Below are 21,657 nucleotides of genomic sequence, written 5' to 3'. Positions count from 1 at the left end.
GTACATCTATAAGTGCTAGCTGAGGAGTAGTCCTACTGATTAGCGTCCTGTTTCTCCAGGTGTTCGGTACTAGCCGGGCAGGCAGTGCTAGCGGAGGAGCAGTCCTGGGACCCGAGTACAGGTAGGTGACGGCCCCGCTATATCCCTGCTATGACGTGCCGCCCGCCATCTCCCGCCGGTACGCTGCAGACGCCGCATCCTCATCCTCCCACCATCACTGCATCCACCGACAAGAACGAGCGCACAGAGGAGAAAGCGCAATGAAGCTGCACGCTCCGAAGCCTCCTCCAAGGCCCCGCCCCTTCGGGCTGTCAGCCTGTGGGTGTGTCGGGAGGCCCCGCCCCGCCGGGCTGTCAGCCCCTGTGTGTGTGTGTCAGCAGGCCCCGCCCCTGCCTGTGTGTATGTCAGGAGGCCCCGCCTCTTCCTCCTCTCAGGTTAGGTTGCCTCCCTCTTTTGTGAGTTATAGCAACTGTTGCCTTGTGAATCCAGCGCCATAGCCACCGTAGTCCTGGCGACTGTTACCCATCAACAACAACTACTCCTCTCCTCCTCATCCTCCTCCTCCACCACCATCACCACCACCACCACCACCATCATCACCACCTCTCCAACCTCATCATCACCATCCTCCCCATCACCCACAACAACCAGCACCAACAACAACATTATACTCCACAGCCAAGGTGAATATGTTCTTCTTCTTCTTCTTCTTCTTCTCGTGTGTGTGTGGTGCCGCCGCCATGGTGGCGGCCGCTGGGTGGCTGGGAGGCAGGTGCATGTGTGCTGCCACGGAGGCTCCTCTTTTTGTCTCTGGCTCTGTGTAATGTCTGGCATCGGAGGGGGAGGAGAGGAGGGGGAGCTGCGCCGGGCATTTCTGGGGTTAACACCCTGAGGATGAGGAGGATGCTGCTGTCACCGCTGCTGCTGGGATGTCTTCATGGCTTTGTTGTAACCCTTGCTGTGTCACATCACTGCCACCCAAGTGCTGAAGGAGTTAACCTCGTCTTCCTTTGTGCTCCAAGACCCCATTCAGGATGTGCCCCCCAGGACAGGGAAGGGTCCCCAGTGAGTCTCACAGGTGCACATTGTGTTAACCCCTCAGACAATGGCTTGCTGAGGAAGGCTTTGTCAGCTCCATGTGACCAATGAATGTTGCTCCCTGTAGAAGACCCTGGATGGGGGTCTCACCCTTGGCAGGGGCCTACAGCAGCTCCCACTGGTGGATTTGGTGTTTCCTTCACTGACAGCGGAAATTGAAGCCAGGTTGATCATAAAGAATGCATGAAGCGTGTGAACTTGAGCCGTCTGGGTGTCTTGTGGCGCGCTCCCCGTGTTGGCAGAGCTGGTGTGGAGAATGTTCTACTCGCCGTATTGATCCCTTCATTCTTCGCCGCCCTGTATGATATATCATGGCGGGATGTTGCATTATGCTCAGTCTATATGCTTGTTTTGTCTTCTGCAAACAAACTGACCTTTGTGCCAAGGCTAGAACCAGATGGCGACGTTCATCTTGTGATGTCATGTGCCAGACGTCATATGTACATGTCGGACACGTCAGCCATTAGTAGGACGCATAGGATAGGAGCATACGCTGGCGATCACTCCTATGAAAATCAGTCATAGACGGGCATCATCACTGACTCTTCTAGAAAGTTGCCTTAGCCAAAGTGGGCAACACTCCTGTACTGGGCACCCCATGGTTACAGCAAATGTATGTTTAGCTTCATAGCAAATATGTAGATATATTCCAATTATCATGACGTTCCGTGCACATATTATTATTAATATGCCTCATTCTATACCTATTCTTTATATCGCCTTCAATATGGAGATCATAGACCGACTTCATTAAAAAACCCAGTGCAGCTCCTATCTCCAGATGACTTGCTTATTTGTTTTCCATGTTTTTTTTTTTTTCCTGTTTCTCGAGCACTTTCACACGCAGATTACTCTTCATGAAAACCTACTTTATCCTCCGCAGCCCCAGCGTAATTCCCGGAACACACACAAAGGCTGCGTCTGACTTCTGGGCAGCAATAGGGTGACGTGGAGAGATATGATGGCACCACTCTGAGATATATATATATATATATATATATATATATATATATTAGACTGAGGCAGATGTTTCCTCTTATTACAACATGCTGCAGGGATCTAGTAGCAGAAGACCTTGGATCGGATGCATCTAGGTGTTGCAGGCTACAGTTGTTTTTAGATACGGTATATATTACCATTTACTGGAAATGCCCCATCACTACGGAAGCAGTTTGGCCGCTGCTTCACACTGGGCCTAAAGCCTTTCTGTACTGAGAGTCGATAGAACTACATTATGTCTTATGTATGTGTTTTTCACATGACAAGTATACCTGTACAGCCTGAATTGGAGCTGTTCACATTTTGTTTTTCAAGCACTTCAGAGTTATACCCCAGGAGTATTCACCTATGTATGACATACAGTGGTGTACAATGGCCTTTAATGCCCTGTTTATTTTTTACTGCGCCCCATTGCATAGAAAAGCTATAAACCATACTTCTGTTCTGTGCAGTTAAGAAAAGGTGTATCATCCTGACATACAGTTGTGCTCATAAGTTTACATACCCCGGCAGAATTTTTGCTTTATTGACCTTTTTTTTCATAGGATATGAACGATGCCACCAAAACTTTTTCTCCACTCATGGTTAGTGGTTGGGTGAAGCCATTTATTGTCAAACTATTGTGTTTTCTCTTTTTAAATCATAATGACAACCCAAAACATCCAAATGACCGTGATCAAAAGTTGACATACCCAGTTTCTTAATACCGTGTATTGCCCCCTGTAACATCAATGACAGCTTGAAGTCTTTTGTGGTAGTTGTGGATGAGGTTCTTCATTTTCTCAAATGGTAAAGCTGCCCACTCTTCTTGGCAAAAAGCCTCCAGTTCCCGTAAATTCCATGAACTGCACGCTTGAGATGTCCCCAGAGTGGCTCAATGGTATTGAGGTCAGGAGACTGAGATGGCCACTCCAGAACCTTCACTTTGCTCTGCTGTAGCCAGTGACAGGTCGACTTGACCTTGTATTTTGGATCGTTTGTCATGTTAGAACGTCCAAGTACGTTCCATGTGAAGCTTCCGGGCTGATGAGTGCAAATTATCCCCCAGTATTTACTGATAACATGCTGCATTCATCTTTCCTTCAACTGTGACCAAGTTTCCTGTACCTTTGTAGCTCACACATCCCCAAAACATCAGTGATCCACCTCCCTGCTTTACAGTAGGAATGGTGTTCCTTTCATCATAGGCCTTGTTGCTCTCTCTCCAAATGTAACGTTTATGGTTGTGGCCAAAAAGCTCAATTTTGGTCTCATCACTCCAAATTACCTTGTTCTAGAAGATTTGAGGCATGTCTCTGTGCTGTTTTGCGAATTGTAGGCGAGATACTTTGTGGCATTTGCGCACTAATGGCTTTTTTCTGGCGACTTGACCATGCAGCCCATTTTTCTTCCAGTGCCTCCTTCTTGTGCATCTTGAAACAGCCATACCGCTAGTTTTCAGAGAGTCCAGTATTTCAGCTGATGTTATTTGTGGGTTTTTCTTTGCATCCTGAACAATTTTCCAGTCAGTTGTGGACGACATTATTGGTCTACCTGACCGTGGTTTTGTTTTTACAGAGCCCCTGATTTTCCATTTGTTAATCACAGTTGTTGAACACTGCTGACTGGCATTATCAATTCCTTGGATATCTATTTGTATCCCTTTCCTGGTTTATACAGTTCAACTACTTTTTCCCTTAGCTCTGTTGGCAATTCTTTTGCTTTCCCCATTAGTGATGAGCGAGTATACTTGGTACTTGAGATTTCTCGAGCACGCTCGGGTGTCCTCCGAGTATTTGTAAGTACTCGGAGATTTAGTTTTCATCGCCGCAGCTGAATGATTTACAGCTGTTAGCCAGCTTGATTATATGTGGGGATTCCCTAGCAACCAGGCAACCCCCACACGTATACTCGCTCAACAGTATTCCCCATGACTCACAATCCAGAAACATCAGTGGCTGGATGAAAGATGCAAGAGTCTGTCTGGATCCCATAAACTCACTCCACTTTTATGCACACACTGATTACAAGCAAACAGGTCACAGGTGAGGATGTTACCTTTAGTAGCCATTCAAACTCATTTGTGTCAACTTCTGTGCATGTTATCAGGCCAAAATCACCAGGGTATGTGAACTTGTGATCAGGGTCATTTGGATGTTTTGGGTTGTCATTATGATTTAAAAAGAGAAAACACAATAGTTTGACAATAAATGGCTTCATCCAACCACTAACCATGAGTGGAGAAAAAGTTTTGGTGTTATCATTCATATTCTCTGAAAAAAGGCCAAGAAAGAAAAAAATCTTCCGGGGTATGTAAATTTTTGAGCACAACTGTATGGGGAAAGGATACTGTTTTGGCTTACTGCGTGTTTGTGGGAACCTGGGGACATAGTGTACCTCTGTGGCTAACAGACGGGATTTGATGAACCGACTGAGTACACACTATAATAAGGCTCTGCTACTTGTGGGGGGCATAGAGCTGGAATAATGTGGGGGGCATAGAGCTGGAATAATGTGGGGGGCATAGAGCTGGAATAATGTGGGTGGCATAGAGCTGGGATAATGTGGGGGGCATAGAGCTGGAATAATGTGGGGGGCATAGAGCTGGAATAATGTGGGGGGCATAGAGCTGGAATAATGTGGGGGGCATAGAGCTGGAATAATGTGGGGGGCATAGAGCTGGGATAATGTGGCAATATTACCCTGTCACCATGTCAGGATTCAGTGTGCTGCCTAACATATAATTATATCAGTTCAATTTGTTTATCTGGTACAAAGTGCAGTTATGAACCATGTGCTTTATTGTCCCATGCGTGAGGCTCTTGGCCAGAGTCAGTCAGGTTATTTCATGGATTTGGGACCCGTTGGGGTCCAGATGTTGCAGCCATAATACTGCCCCTAAAAGTGGCCGCAGAAGAGTTTATGAATATTCGTCTGAGCCTTCTGGATGACTTTTTTTCTCATTTTCATCCATGTGCCGTCTGTGTGTCCTTTTTTTCTGTGCAATCCGTCTTCATACACTGCATTAAAACAAGTACATGATTACAAGCAATTTCCTAGGTTTCTAGAAGAAATCTAGCCATAAGAATTGGATAACACTCTGATGGTCTGTGTGGGATTCGATTTTTTTTTTTTCTCACACCCATAGACTTGGTTGAGTCTCATCCAATTGTCGCATTCTGCGAATTTTATTCTCATGGATACTGCAGCCGGCCGATTTCTACACTCGCCTGTAGGAGACCTAAAGCTCAGTCGTATTGTAGGCGTCTGAAACTGGACTTGTAGTGGTTGTCAGCCGTGAAGGAGTACTTGTAAGGTGAGGGCACAAATGCTATGCTATTACTATCGTCTGTGTCACAAGAACTATGGCTAATAATCGCTGTATATTTGTATCGCAGGTATTACAGTTTTATGATGAAAAAACATCCACGTCACTTTTTCTCTGTTATCAAAGCGCAGAATCTGAACAAGTTTTTTTTTTTTTTTTTTTTAACGTCATTTCGCAAAGCCAAGTGTTTGTAGGGCCAACGAAGGTTAATCATGTGCGATGCACCATGAAAAAGAGGATGGTGGCGTTGGACAGCATTGTCTTCTTAGCCATGACGGTCCTGATGCTACACAATGATCCATCACCCTATCCGATCGTCTGAAATGAAAAAGCTAATAGTGTCTTAGGTTTCAGAGGGATTCATAATCTCATTATTACTATTAGAAATATTATCAGTTTTTTGTCTAGTACTAATATTATAGTTAGGCCGGCGTCACACACAATGTATAAAAAATCGGTCCGTTTTACACAGACGACAATTGCAGAAATGTTCCCTGAACAGTGATCCGTATGTCATCCGTGTGCAGTGCGAGGATGCGATTTTCTCGCATGTAAGCATCTGTATGGCATCCGTATGGCGAGATTTTCTCGCCGGCTTGCAAAATGGACATAGAATGGATCCATGGGCTCAAATATTCGAGAAAACATATATACAGTCTCTATATATATATATATATATATATATATATATATATATATATATATATAATCATACAGCACTAGATAGCAGAAAAGCCGGTAATTCAATTGTCGGCTTTTGCTATCTCCTTATCAAACCCGACAGGATATGAGACATGGTTTACATACAGTAAACCATCTCATATCCCTTATTTTTTTTACATATTCCTCACTACTAATGTTCCAAGTGTCTGTGTGCAAAATTTGGGGGCTCTAGCTGTTAAAATAAAGGGTTAAATCACGGAAAAAACTGGCGCAATTTTCTCCGCCAGAGTAGTAAAGCCAGTGACTGAGGGCAGATACTAATAGCCTGGAGAGGGTCCACGGTTATTGGCCCCCCCTGCCTAAAAAAAACACCTGCCCCCAGCCACCCCAGAAAAGGCACATCTGGAAGATGCGCCTATTCTGGCACTTGGCCACTCTCTTCCCAAATCCAAATACCAGTAGGTATCAAAAATAATTCAGCTTTATATAAATCATGGCATTTCGAAAAGAGGCAAAATCCGCTGCGTTAGAAAACCAGACAAAAACGCAATGTATGCAATGAAAAAACTACCGTAATTTACAAAATAGGTGCAGAAATACTGCAAAAACTCATCATGGGAAACTGTTCCTAATCACTTCTATGGGAAATTCCGCTCTGTCGTCCATACGACATGTTTTTTTTACCTTTTTTCTTCTGAAAATGTTTTGAAAACACCTGGTGGAAAGAGAAATGTATGTGGAAAACTCACAAATCCAGACCCTGTGAAATGAAAAGGCTTAAAAATGATTCAGGGGAAAAAACTCTCCCAAAACTCTTTGAAATCGCTTCAAGAAAAGTTTCTCCAAAAATTTCCCCCATAAAAGGAACATTTCCCGAAACAGCTTCTACTTGAAAAGCTCATAGTTGATTGTAAATACTAATTGTCGTCTGTGGTTCATTCAGTTGGGGTGAAAACACTGATCTGCCCTGAGCAATCTTGCTCACTTTTTTTTAATAACGCTAAGTCCACACAAATGTCTGCGGGTATGTGCACACCTTGCGGATTTTGTTGCAGATCGGCAGCAGATTCGCAGCAGTTTTCCCTGAGTTTACAGTACCATGTAAACCTATGGAAAACAAAATCCGCAGTGCAAATGCTGCGGAAAAAAACGCATGGAAATGTAGCGTTGTTTTTTCCACGGTATATCATTTCTTTGTGCGGATCTGCAGCGGTTTACACCTACTCCATAATAGGAATATGCAGGTGTAAAACCGCAGGTGGAATCTGCATAAAATCCGCGGTAATTCCGCAGGAAATCCGCAGTGCGGTTTACCTGCGGATTTACCAAAATCAGTATGGAAAAATCCACACCACTTTCCACAACGTGTGCACGTGGCCTCAAAATTGTCCAAATTTCATCAAGAACTTTTCATCTGTGTTTTCATCCATATGACATTCATTTTTATACTTTAGCAGTGAATAAAATTTACAACAAAAAAGTTTCCTATGTTAAAGCACCACTCCAGCCGGTATTTTCTTGCACCCCTGGAGTGGTGCTTTAAATGTCATTCCCCTGCCCCCTGTGTCATACTCACCCACTTTTATCCTTTTTCGCTAGCAGCTCCACTGATTCATAGAGCGGCGCGGAGGTCACTTTTCAATACATCTCTATGAGAGTCCCGTTCTGGCCCTCATAGACTTACAGTGAGCTCTTGTGACGTAGCTTCTCACTTCTGGCCAGTTCCAAGTTACGGGCACAAGATGGCGCCACGGAACCGGCGTGGCTTTGGTAAAAAGTGAAGCTGCCGGAAGGGGAGTATAAGAACGGGGGCCGAGGGCTTACATTCAAAGCGCCACTCCAGCACTGAAAGAAAATTGCATACTGCGATTATTTTTTTTAACACACAGATATTTGGCCTGAGGAAAAATAAGTCAATTGAACAGCCAAAGGCCAGTCTCACATGTCCAGATAATTCCGGTACCGGAAAAATCGGTACCGGAATTATCCGTGTCCGTGTGCTCCCGTGGTACATCAGTGTGGCACATATGCGGCACATGTGTGCCGACTGGGTACTACACGGAGCGTGCAGGAGACAGCACTAGAGATAAGCGCTGTCCCCTGCATCTGGTGCTGAAGCGGCCATTCATATCTTCTCTCCAGCAGCGTTCGCTGGAAAGAAGATATGAAGAATCCTTTTTTTTTGTCCTCGTGTTTAAAATAAAGATCCCTGTCGCCACCCCCCTCCCAACCCCTGTGCGCCCCTCCGCTGTTACTAAAATACTCACCCGGCTCCCTCGCAGCGTCCTGTCCTCGCCGCACCTTCTGCTGTATGAGCGGTCACGTGGTGCCGCCGATTACAGTTATGAATTATGATTACAGATATGAATGGCCGCTTCAGCACCACGTGGGGGGGACAGCGCTTACAGTAGTGCTGTCTCCTGCACGGCACACGGACTGCACACGGACAGCATCCGTGTGCGGTACGTGTTTTACACAGACCCATTGACTTTAATGGGTCTGTGTGATCCGTGCGCTCCCACGAACACTGACATGTCTCCGTGTTTTGCACACGGACACACTGTCCGTGAAAACACGCTGACATGTGCAGTGACACATTGATTTCAATGTGTCTACGTGAGTCAGTGTCTCCGGTACGTGAGGAAACTGTCACCTCACGTACCGGAGCCACTGACGTGTGAAACCGGCCTAAATGATTACCATTGGTCCGAGTGATGTCTGTTTTTCCTATGTAGCCTATAAGTGAATAACGACTCAGATAATAATAATAATATCAGACGAAATAATAACAGGGACGAACACTGATCTGGGTTAGTACATCAGCTGTTCAAGCTATCACTTGTTATCTTCAATAATAAAACAGATTGTGATAGATGCACATGTGATGGCGCCCACAGATGCAGTAGGCTACTTTTTTAGGGTAGACAGATGTTTTCCTAAGTGATGCATTTTTTCCATCCTTTTTTTTCCCGTGTATCTTCCCTTTGGCTCTGCGTCTTGGTGCTTTGTGGTGTAGTGTGCATGTGTTATGTAAGCCGTCTGTTGTCAGTGTCTGTCATTGGGGAGATTGCAGCATTCCCATTGCACAGAGTAGAATCTATGATGCAATAGTCGTTAATTAGAGCAGTCACCAGCGGCCATGTCGTGACGTCAGCCATTACTTAGGTATATTTAGGTTACTGCTTAAAATGGTTACTATTAATTTTCGGCTGATGAAATAGCAGCTTAAGTCCATTTACGTAAGGGGGGGAATGTGGTAAGTGTTTGTATTTCTGGCTTTTTTTACTTTCTTCGATGTGATTGTCGCAGGTATCCTTAGGTCAGGTCCAGCCACGCATATACATCTGTGTACAGACAGCGCACGTGTTATTAGCTATACTAGTTCTTGTCTATAGAAGTCAGTGCAAAATCAACTCTGAATCACATAAGGACACAACTGTATTACATTGGTTTTTTTTTAAGCAGCAAAGATTACAAAGAAGGCGCTATGACCCCAATTCATGGTGCTTACCATAAAAAAAATGGTTTTGAAAAGCCGCAATATCTGTGTACAATGCACAGTTGTGCGACTTATTCCATTTTTGACATCTCTCCGACAATTGGCATAGCTGGAAAGGAGCTGGGACGGGGTGTGGTAATGTCTGTCCATTAGGCCTCGTGTACATGACCCTGTTTTCGGTCCAAGTGCCATCAAAACACCAGATCACACTCGGACCAATGTTATGCTATGGGGTCTTGCACTTGTCCAATTTTTTCCTTTGACAGAGCCGTTTGAATGAAAAAATAAATTTCAGCGTGCCCGAGTCTGATCCAATATTCTGATCACACTCGACCATACAAGTCAATGAGTCCGTGGAAAATACCAGACTGCACTCGGATGACATCTGAGTACAATCCAATTTCCATGGCCTGACAGAGTAGAGAAGTTGGAGACATCTTCTCTTCATCCATGAGAATCGGATCACACTCTGATCAGTGTCTGATTTGCTTAATTGACCCGATTCTCTCAGATCACAGAAAGTACGCTGGTGGCACCAATTCATCGATAGTGCTAGCGTTTTTAGCACCACAATTGTTAGGAGCTCTCCTGGTGAGGCACACATCTCTGAAAAGATGCATCAAATTCATTAATAAGCATGAATTCAGCTCATCCTACTCCAGAACGCCCCTTCATTGAGTCTGGCATGAATCATTATTACGGTACGTTATTATTAATTTTTTTAATTGTGGATATAAAAAATGGATGTCAAAACCAAGCACATGGATGATATATGGTTGTGAAAAAAAGGACATATACAACAAAAAAGGATGACAAATGAGAGATTTTATTCCTACATTAATCTGAATCCAACATTAGATACATTTACTTAAGATGATTTTTCATTTTTTTCGCTGTGATTTTATTTATCACATGACAGTTTTTTCAACGATTGTTACCCGATCGCAGCACTGCTTTTTTTTTGGGGGGGGGGGGAGACAGTGAAAGAAATGGAAACTATTCAGTTATTGGTTGCTATGCACATCAAAGACAGAAATTCATATATGGCATCATGGAAAAAATGTCACAAAATATTTCACTTGCCAGGAAAGCAAGTCAATCATACATCACATTACTTCTACTGTCATGTGCCTTTTGCTATAAGGCTGCAATGGACGAGTGTGTGTCCCCACAGCCAAAGCCATAAGCCGTGCTAGATATAGATGACTGACCACTCTGATGTTTTTTTTTTGTTTTTTTTTTCACTCTGATGTTTTTGACAGTATGATATAGGGTCTTCTTTTTTTCTGAAGACCTCTGTGCCATAACAGTTATTTTTAGAGATTGTTTTATTTGTGACCAGACATTTTCTCGTATGATGGCCAGAATTGGGCAATTAAGTAAGGTTTTACATTTGCATCTGTGCGCACAGCCTTTGATCCGCATAGATCCACATGCGTCATGTGTACCTATCTTTTAACGGGGCATATACAGGGACTTGCGGATGCGTACGCATGCGTCGTTTCATGGTGTGCGTCAAAAATCCTTCAAATATGTGCATGTGGATGAGTGTGTTAAAAAAACCGCATTACTGTCTATGGGAAATATATATATCTTTGTACCGTATTAGTATTGGACATGAAATTGCTTGTTTTATAAGGTAATATCAAATCTCAGAGAGACAGAAGAAACTGTGAGTATAAACTCATGAGGATCTTTGACAGTCTCAGTGCAGGAATGAATGTGTCGCATGGATTTATGTCTTTTTACATCAATTAAGGCATTTGCTCTTCAGACCTTCTGGGGTCATCACAACATAGAACCATACCCATTCAGAGGACTATAAAACATTAAGGCTATGTGCACACGATGCGGATTTTGCTGCGGATCTGCAGCGTTTCCGCAGCTGCGGATCCGCAGCAGTTTCCACTGCATTTACAGTTCAATGTAAACGTATGGGGAAAAAACACGCTGTGCACATGCTGTGGAAAAAAACACGCAGAAACGCAGCGGTTTACAATCCGCAGCATGTCACTTCTTTTGTGCAGATTTACAACTGCCCTTATGGAAAACTGCAGTTGTAAATTCGCAGTGGAATCCGTGATAAATCCGCAGCGGTTTTCCACTGCGATTTTAACAAATCTGCTGGAATCCGCTGCGGAGAAATCCGCAGTGGTCCCAGACTACGTGTGCACATAGCCTAAGGGTATGTGTCCACGTTCAGGATTGCATCAGGATTTGGTCAGGATTTTCCATCAGTTTTTGTAAGCCAAAACCAGGAGTGGATGATAAATGCAGAAGTTGTGCATATGTTTCTATTATACTTTTCCGCTAATTGTTCCACTCCTGGTTTTGGCTTACAAATACTGATGAAAAATCCTGACCAAATCCTGATGCAATCCTGAACGTGGACACATACCCTAAGGGTATGTGTCCACGTTCAGGATTGCATCAGGATTTGGTCAGGATTTTATGCAGGTAAAATCCTGACCAAATCTGCACCTGAAGTCACTGGCAGGTCACCTGCGTTGTTCTTGCGTTGTTTCTGCAATGTAAGGACATGCTGCGTTCTTAAAAGACGCGCCGCATGTCCGTTTCCGCGGGTATGCTGCATGCGTCTTAATGCATAGTGGAGACAGGATTTCATTAAATTCCCTCCACTATGCTGTAACATCTGGACGCTGCGGCTCTACGCCGCGTCAAAAACGCAGCGTTTCCTGAACGTGGAAACATACCCTAAGACTTCCTTATCTATGAACTGTTCCAATATCTACTGTATGTCTATCCCTCTCACATAATGATAATTCTACTTCACGTCACTTGTCTTATCTATTTCCTTCTTTCTCTCTGTGCTATGTTGTATATAAATATGTGATTCTTCAGGATTTTCATTAGTCTTTGCCTGAAGAAGGGACCTGAGTAGTCTGGAAAGCTTGCAGTTTGTTACCATAGTAACATAGTAACATAGTAACATAGTTAGTAAGGCCGAAAAAAGACATTTGTCCATCCAGTTCAGCCTATATTCCATCATAATAAATCCCCAGATCTACGTCCTTCTACAGAACCTAATAATTGTATGATACAATATTGTTCTGCTCCAGGAAGACATCCAGGCCTCTCTTGAACCCCTCGACTGAGTTCGCCATCACCACCTCCTCAGGCAAGCAATTCCAGATTCTCACTGCCCTAACAGTAAAGAATCCTCTTCTATGTTGGTGGAAAAACCTTCTCTCCTCCAGACGCAAAGAATGCCCCCTTGTGCCCGTCACCTTCCTTGGTATAAACAAATCCTCAGCGAGATATTTGTATTGTCCCCTTATATACTTATACATGGTTATTAGATCGCCCCTCAGTCGTCTTTTTTCTAGACTAAATAATCCTAATTTCGCTAATCTATCTGGGTATTGTAGTTCTCCCATCCCCTTTATTAATTTTGTTGCCCTCCTTTGTACTCTCTCTAGTTCCATTATATCCTTCCTGAGCACCGGTGCCCAAAACTGGACACAGTACTCCATGTGCGGTCTAACTAGGGATTTGTACAGAGGCAGTATAATGCTCTTATCATGTGTATCCAGACCTCTTTTAATGCACCCCATGATCCTGTTTGCCTTGGCAGCTGCTGCCTGGCACTGGCTGCTCCAGGTAAGTTTATCATTAACTAGGATCCCCAAGTCCTTCTCCCTGTCAGATTTACCCAGTGGTTTCCCATTCAGTGTGTAATGGTGACATTGATTCCTTCTTCCCATGTGTATAACCTTACATTTATCATTGTTAAACCTCATCTGCCACCTTTCAGCCCAAGTTTCCAACTTATCCAGATCCATCTGTAGCAGAATACTATCTTCTCTTGTATTAACTGCTTTACATAGTTTTGTATCATCTGCAAATATCGATATTTTACTGTGTAAACCTTCTACCAGATCATTAATGAATATGTTGAAGAGAACAGGTCCCAATACTGACCCCTGCGGTACCCCACTGGTCACAGCGACCCAGTTAGAGACTATACCATTTATAACCACCCTCTGCTTTCTATCACTAAGCCAGTTACTAACCCATTTACACACATTTTCCCCCAGACCAAGCATTCTCATTTTGTGTACCAACCTCTTGTGCGGCACGGTATCAAACGCTTTGGAAAAATCGAGATATACCACGTCCAATGACTCACCGTGGTCCAGTCTATAGCTTACCTCTTCATAAAAACTGATTACATTGGTTTGACAGGAGCGATTTCTCATAAACCCATGCTGATATGGAGTTAAACAGTTATTCTCATTGAGATAATCCAGAATAACCTCCCTCAGAAACCCTTCAAATATTTTACCAACAATAGAGGTTAGACTTACTGGCCTATAATTTCCAGGTTCACTTTTAGAGCCCTTTTTGAATATTGGCACCACATTTGCTATGCGCCAGTCCTGCGGAACAGATCCTGTCGCTATAGAGTCCCTAAAAATAAGAAATAATGGTTTATCTATTACATTACTTAGTTCCCTTAGTACTCGTGGGTGTATGCCATCCGGACCCGGAGATTTATCTATTTTAATCTTATTTAGCCGATTTCGCACCTCTTCTTGGGTTAGATTGGTGACCCTTAATATAGGGTTTTCATTGTTTCTTGGGATTTCACCTAGCATTTCATTTTCCACCGTGAATACCGTGGAGAAGAAGGTGTTTAATATGTTAGCTTTTTCCTCGTCATCTACAACCATTCTTTCCTCACTATTTTTTAAGGGGCCTACATTTTCAGTTTTTATTCTTTTACTATTGATATAGTTGAAGAACAGTTTGGGATTAGTTTTACTCTCCTTAGCAATGTGCTTCTCTGTTTCCTTTTTGGCAGCTTTAATTAGTTTTTTAGATAAAGTATTTTTCTCCCTATAGTTTTTTAGAGCTTCAATGGTGCCATCCTGCTTTAGTAGTGCAAATGCTTTCTTTTTACTGTTAATTGCCTGTCTTACTTCTTTGTTTAGCCACATTGGGTTTTTCCTATTTCTAGTCCTTTTATTCCCACAAGGTATAAACCGCTTACACTGCCTATTTAGGATGTTCTTAAACATTTCCCATTTATTATCTGTATTCTTATTTCTGAGGATATTGTCCCAGTCTACCAGATTAAGGGCATCTCTAAGCTGGTCAAACTTTGCCTTCCTAAAGTTCAATGTTTTTGTGACTCCCTGACAAGTCCCCCTAGTGAAAGACAGGTGAAACTGTACAATATTGTGGTCGCTATTTCCTAGATGCCCGACCACCTGCAGATTTGTTATTCTGTCAGGTCTATTAGATAGTATTAGGTCTAAAAGTGCTGCTCCTCTGGTTGGATTCTGCACCAATTGTGAAAGATAATTTTTCTTGGTTATTAGCAGAAACCTGTTGCCTTTATGGGTTTCACAGGTTTCTGTTTCCCAGTTAATATCCGGGTAGTTAAAGTCCCCCATAACCAGGACCTCATTATGGGTTGCAGCTTCATCTATCTGCTTTAGAAGTAGACTTTCCATGGTTTCTGTTATATTTGGGGGTTTGTAACAGACCCCAATGACAATTTTGTTACCATTTTTCCCTCCATGAATTTCGACCCATATGGACTCGACATCCTCATTTCCTTCGCTAATATCCTCCCTTAAAGTGGACTTTAGACAAGACTTTACATAGAGACAAACCCCTCCTCCTCTCCGATTTTTACGATCCTTTCTAAACAGACTGTAACCCTGTAAGTTAACTGCCCAGTCATAGCTTTCATCTAACCATGTCTCGGTTATTCCCACTATGTCAAAGTTACCTGTAGATATTTCTGCTTCTAGTTCTTCCATCTTGTTTGTCAGGCTTCTGGCGTTTGCGAGCATGCAGTTTAGAGGATTTTGTTTTGTTCCAATCTCCTCGCTGTGGATTGTTTTAGAAATGTTCTTACCTCCCATCTGAGTATGTTTTCCTGGGTCTTCTTTGTTCAAGTCTAATGTTTTTCTTCCCGTCCCCTCTTCTTCTAGTTTAACGCCCTCCTGATGAGTGTAGCGAGTCTTCTGGCGAATGTGTGTTTCCCAGGTTTGTTGAGGTGTAGTCCATCTCTGGCGAGGAGTCCATCGTACCAGTAATTCACACCGTGGTCCAGGAATCCGAATCCTTGTTGTCTGCACCATCGTCTTAGCCAGTTGTTTGCATCAAGGATCCTGTTCCATCTCCTGGTGCCATGCCTGTCTACTGGAAGGATAGAAGAAAAAACTACCTGTGCATCCAGTTCCTTTACTTTCTTCCCCAACTCTTCAAAGTCTTTGCAGATTGTCGGTAGGTCCTTCCTTGCCGTGTCATTGGTGCCAACATGTATCAGAAGAAATGGGTGGACGTCCTTGGAACTGAAGAGCTTTGGTATCCTATCGGTCACATCCTTGATCATCGCACCTGGAAGGCAGCATACTTCTCTTGCAGTTATGTCCGGTCTGCAGATGGCTGCTTCTGTGCCTCTCAGTAGTGAGTCTCCCACCACCACCACTCTTCGTTGCTTCTTGGCTGTACTTTTTGCTGTCACTTGTTGCTGTGTGCCCTTTTCTTTTTGCTTGCTGGTATTGCTTCATCCTTAGGTGTGCCATCTTCATCCTCTACAAAGATTTGATATCGGTTCTTCAGTTGTGTGGTTGGTGATTTCTCCATGGTCTTCTTGCTTCTTTTGGTCACATGCTTCCACTCATCTGCTTTTGGAGGTTCTCTGACACTTTTTTCACCTTCTGTGACCAGTAGAGATGCTTCTGTTCTGTCTAGAAAGTCTTCATTCTCTTTGATGAGTTTCAAAGTTGCTATTCTTTCTTTCAGACCCCGCACCTTTTCTTCTAAAAGGGCCACTAGTCTACACTTCTGACAGGTGAAATTTGATTCTTCTTCTGGTCGGTCTGTGAACATGTAGCACATGCTGCAGCTCACCATGTAGGTTGTCACATCTGCCATGTTGCTCCTAGATCCTGCTGACTTGCTGTGTGTTTTCCTTCTTGTGTAATCTACTCAGCCAAGCTCTCTTGCAATAATATCCTACAGGCAAAAATTCGCGCGCCGTTTGGCGATGCTTTCCAAGCAGCTGGTCCCGGCTGTATCCAACGATATTCTAGCTTAGGGAGACTTCGCTTTTCCCAGAAGGCACCTGGAATATGCAAATTAGCCTACTCAAGCTTGAATCCCTGGTTTGGCGATGCTTTCCAAGCAGCTGGTCCCGGCTGTACCCAACGATCTTCTAGCTTAGGGAGACTTCGCTTTTCCCAGAAGGCACCTGGAATATGCAAATTAGCCTCCTCAAGCTTGAATCCCTGGTTTGGCGATGCTTTCCAAGCAGCTGGTCCCGGCTGTACCCAACGATCTTCTAGCTTAGGGAGACTTCGCTTTTCCCAGAAGGCACCTGGAATATGCAAATTAGCCTCCTCAAGCTTGAATCCCTGGTTTGGCGATGCTTTCCAAGCAGCTGGTCCCGGCTGTACCCAACGATCTTCTAGCTTAGGGAGACTTCGCTTTTCCCAGAAGGCACCTGGAATATGCAAATTAGCCTCCTCAAGCTTGAATCCCTGGTTTGGCGATGCTTTCCAAGCAGCTGGTCCCGGCTGTACCCAACGATCTTCTAGCTTAGGGAGACTTCGCTTTTCCCAGAAGGCACCTGGAATATGCAAATTAGCCTCCTCAAGCTTGAATCCCTGGTTTGGCGATGCTTTCCAAGCAGCTGGTCCCGGCTGTACCCAACGATCTTCTAGCTTAGGGAGACTTCGCTTTTCCCAGAAGGCACCTGGAATATGCAAATTAGCCTCCTCAAGCTTGAATCCCTGGTTTGGCGATGCTTTCCAAGCAGCTGGTCCCGGCTGTACCCAACGATCTTCTAGCTTAGGGAGACTTCGCTTTTCCCAGAAGGCACCTGGAATATGCAAATTAGCCTCCTCAAGCTTGAATCCCTGGTTTGGCGATGCTTTCCAAGCAGCTGGTCCCGGCTGTACCCAACGATCTTCTAGCTTAGGGAGACTTCGCTTTTCCCAGAAGGCACCTGGAATATGCAAATTAGCCTCCTCAAGCTTGAATCCCTGGTTTGGCGATGCTTTCCAAGCAGCTGGTCCCGGCTGTACCCAACGATCTTCTAGCTTAGGGAGACTTCGCTTTTCCCAGAAGGCACCTGGAATATGCAAATTAGCCTCCTCAAGCTTGAATCCCTGGTTTGGCGATGCTTTCCAAGCAGCTGGTCCCGGCTGTACCCAACGATCTTCTAGCTTAGGGAGACTTCGCTTTTCCCAGAAGGCACCTGGAATATGCAAATTAGCCTCCTCAAGCTTGAATCCCTGGTTTGGCGATGCTTTCCAAGCAGCTGGTCCCGGCTGTACCCAACGATCTTCTAGCTTAGGGAGACTTCGCTTTTCCCAGAAGGCACCTGGAATATGCAAATTAGCCTCCTCAAGCTTGAATCCCTGGTTTGGCGATGCTTTCCAAGCAGCTGGTCCCGGCTGTACCCAACGATCTTCTAGCTTAGGGAGACTTCGCTTTTCCCAGAAGGCACCTGGAATATGCAAATTAGCCTCCTCAAGCTTGAATCCCTGGTTTGGCGATGCTTTCCAAGCAGCTGGTCCCGGCTGTACCCAACGATCTTCTAGCTTAGGGAGACTTCGCTTTTCCCAGAAGGCACCTGGAATATGCAAATTAGCCTCCTCAAGCTTGAATCCCTGGTTTGGCGATGCTTTCCAAGCAGCTGGTCCCGGCTGTACCCAACGATCTTCTAGCTTAGGGAGACTTCGCTTTTCCCAGAAGGCACCTGGAATATGCAAATTAGCCTCCTCAAGCTTGAATCCCTGGTTTGGCGATGCTTTCCAAGCAGCTGGTCCCGGCTGTACCCAACGATCTTCTAGCTTAGGGAGACTTCGCTTTTCCCAGAAGGCACCTGGAATATGCAAATTAGCCTCCTCAAGCTTGAATCCCTGGTTTGGCGATGCTTTCCAAGCAGCTGGTCCCGGCTGTACCCAACGATCTTCTAGCTTAGGGAGACTTCGCTTTTCCCAGAAGGCACCTGGAATATGCAAATTAGCCTCCTCAAGCTTGAATCCCTGGTTTGGCGATGCTTTCCAAGCAGCTGGTCCCGGCTGTACCCAACGATCTTCTAGCTTAGGGAGACTTCGCTTTTCCCAGAAGGCACCTGGAATATGCAAATTAGCCTCCTCAAGCTTGAATCCCTGGTTTGGCGATGCTTTCCAAGCAGCTGGTCCCGGCTGTACCCAACGATCTTCTAGCTTAGGGAGACTTCGCTTTTCCCAGAAGGCACCTGGAATATGCAAATTAGCCTCCTCAAGCTTGAATCCCTGGTTTGGCGATGCTTTCCAAGCAGCTGGTCCCGGCTGTACCCAACGATCTTCTAGCTTAGGGAGACTTCGCTTTTCCCAGAAGGCACCTGGAATATGCAAATTAGCCTCCTCAAGCTTGAATCCCTGGTTTGGCGATGCTTTCCAAGCAGCTGGTCCCGGCTGTACCCAACGATCTTCTAGCTTAGGGAGACTTCGCTTTTCCCAGAAGGCACCTGGAATATGCAAATTAGCCTCCTCAAGCTTGAATCCCTGGTTTGGCGATGCTTTCCAAGCAGCTGGTCCCGGCTGTACCCAACGATCTTCTAGCTTAGGGAGACTTCGCTTTTCCCAGAAGGCACCTGGAATATGCAAATTAGCCTCCTCAAGCTTGAATCCCTGGTTTGGCGATGCTTTCCAAGCAGCTGGTCCCGGCTGTACCCAACGATCTTCTAGCTTAGGGAGACTTCGCTTTTCCCAGAAGGCACCTGGAATATGCAAATTAGCCTCCTCAAGCTTGAATCCCTGGTTTGGCGATGCTTTCCAAGCAGCTGGTCCCGGCTGTACCCAACGATCTTCTAGCTTAGGGAGACTTCGCTTTTCCCAGAAGGCACCTGGAATATGCAAATTAGCCTCCTCAAGCTTGAATCCCTGGTTTGGCGATGCTTTCCAAGCAGCTGGTCCCGGCTGTACCCAACGATCTTCTAGCTTAGGGAGACTTCGCTTTTCCCAGAAGGCACCTGGAATATGCAAATTAGCCTCCTCAAGCTTGAATCCCTGGTTTGGCGATGCTTTCCAAGCAGCTGGTCCCGGCTGTACCCAACGATCTTCTAGCTTAGGGAGACTTCGCTTTTCCCAGAAGGCACCTGGAATATGCAAATTAGCCTCCTCAAGCTTGAATCCCTGGTTTGGCGATGCTTTCCAAGCAGCTGGTCCCGGCTGTACCCAACGATCTTCTAGCTTAGGGAGACTTCGCTTTTCCCAGAAGGCACCTGGAATATGCAAATTAGCCTCCTCAAGCTTGAATCCCTGGTTTGGCGATGCTTTCCAAGCAGCTGGTCCCGGCTGTACCCAACGATCTTCTAGCTTAGGGAGACTTCGCTTTTCCCAGAAGGCACCTGGAATATGCAAATTAGCCTCCTCAAGCTTGAATCCCTGGTTTGGCGATGCTTTCCAAGCAGCTGGTCCCGGCTGTACCCAACGATCTTCTAGCTTAGGGAGACTTCGCTTTTCCCAGAAGGCACCTGGAATATGCAAATTAGCCTCCTCAAGCTTGAATCCCTGGTTTGGCGATGCTTTCCAAGCAGCTGGTCCCGGCTGTACCCAACGATCTTCTAGCTTAGGGAGACTTCGCTTTTCCCAGAAGGCACCTGGAATATGCAAATTAGCCTCCTCAAGCTTGAATCCCTGGTTTGGCGATGCTTTCCAAGCAGCTGGTCCCGGCTGTACCCAACGATCTTCTAGCTTAGGGAGACTTCGCTTTTCCCAGAAGGCACCTGGAATATGCAAATTAGCCTCCTCAAGCTTGAATCCCTGGTTTGGCGATGCTTTCCAAGCAGCTGGTCCCGGCTGTACCCAACGATCTTCTAGCTTAGGGAGACTTCGCTTTTCCCAGAAGGCACCTGGAATATGCAAATTAGCCTCCTCAAGCTTGAATCCCTGGTTTGGCGATGCTTTCCAAGCAGCTGGTCCCGGCTGTACCCAACGATCTTCTAGCTTAGGGAGACTTCGCTTTTCCCAGAAGGCACCTGGAATATGCAAATTAGCCTCCTCAAGCTTGAATCCCTGGTTTGGCGATGCTTTCCAAGCAGCTGGTCCCGGCTGTACCCAACGATCTTCTAGCTTAGGGAGACTTCGCTTTTCCCAGAAGGCACCTGGAATATGCAAATTAGCCTCCTCAAGCTTGAATCCCTGGTTTGGCGATGCTTTCCAAGCAGCTGGTCCCGGCTGTACCCAACGATCTTCTAGCTTAGGGAGACTTCGCTTTTCCCAGAAGGCACCTGGAATATGCAAATTAGCCTCCTCAAGCTTGAATCCCTGGTTTGGCGATGCTTTCCAAGCAGCTGGTCCCGGCTGTACCCAACGATCTTCTAGCTTAGGGAGACTTCGCTTTTCCCAGAAGGCACCTGGAATATGCAAATTAGCCTCCTCAAGCTTGAATCCCTGGTTTGGCGATGCTTTCCAAGCAGCTGGTCCCGGCTGTACCCAACGATCTTCTAGCTTAGGGAGACTTCGCTTTTCCCAGAAGGCACCTGGAATATGCAAATTAGCCTCCTCAAGCTTGAATCCCTGGTTTGGCGATGCTTTCCAAGCAGCTGGTCCCGGCTGTACCCAACGATCTTCTAGCTTAGGGAGACTTCGCTTTTCCCAGAAGGCACCTGGAATATGCAAATTAGCCTCCTCAAGCTTGAATCCCTGGTTTGGCGATGCTTTCCAAGCAGCTGGTCCCGGCTGTACCCAACGATCTTCTAGCTTAGGGAGACTTCGCTTTTCCCAGAAGGCACCTGGAATATGCAAATTAGCCTCCTCAAGCTTGAATCCCTGGTTTGGCGATGCTTTCCAAGCAGCTGGTCCCGGCTGTACCCAACGATCTTCTAGCTTAGGGAGACTTCGCTTTTCCCAGAAGGCACCTGGAATATGCAAATTAGCCTCCTCAAGCTTGAATCCCTGGTTTGGCGATGCTTTCCAAGCAGCTGGTCCCGGCTGTACCCAACGATCTTCTAGCTTAGGGAGACTTCGCTTTTCCCAGAAGGCACCTGGAATATGCAAATTAGCCTCCTCAAGCTTGAATCCCTGGTTTGGCGATGCTTTCCAAGCAGCTGGTCCCG

General features: G+C 45.4%; 1 protein-coding gene across 8 annotated transcripts in view; it reads left to right on the top strand.

Annotated features, from left to right (window-relative positions):
* Positions 1 to 474: 474 nt before the first annotated feature.
* Positions 475 to 21,657, top strand: part of RFX3 (regulatory factor X3) — a 436,417-nt gene continuing 415,234 nt past the window's right edge. For 3 of the 8 annotated variants that reach the window (XM_069764144.1, XM_069764108.1, XM_069764117.1), the window contains exon 1: positions 624 to 683. Coding sequence is in view for 1 of the 8 variants with exons in the window: in XM_069764152.1 (XP_069620253.1) it covers positions 895 to 1,078 (184 nt within the window). In the remaining 7 variants the exon portion in view is untranslated. Of the gene's footprint in view, positions 684 to 727; positions 1,079 to 21,657 lie in introns of those variants that run through there. The other 5 variants (XM_069764135.1, XM_069764125.1, XM_069764169.1 and 2 more) reach the window with 4 other exon arrangements.

The sequence above is a fragment of the Ranitomeya imitator genome, chromosome 1 (genome assembly GCF_032444005.1).
Source record: "Ranitomeya imitator isolate aRanImi1 chromosome 1, aRanImi1.pri, whole genome shotgun sequence".
NCBI classification, from domain to species: domain Eukaryota; kingdom Metazoa; phylum Chordata; class Amphibia; order Anura; family Dendrobatidae; genus Ranitomeya; species Ranitomeya imitator.
This window is presented reverse-complemented; position numbering and strand designations above follow the sequence as displayed.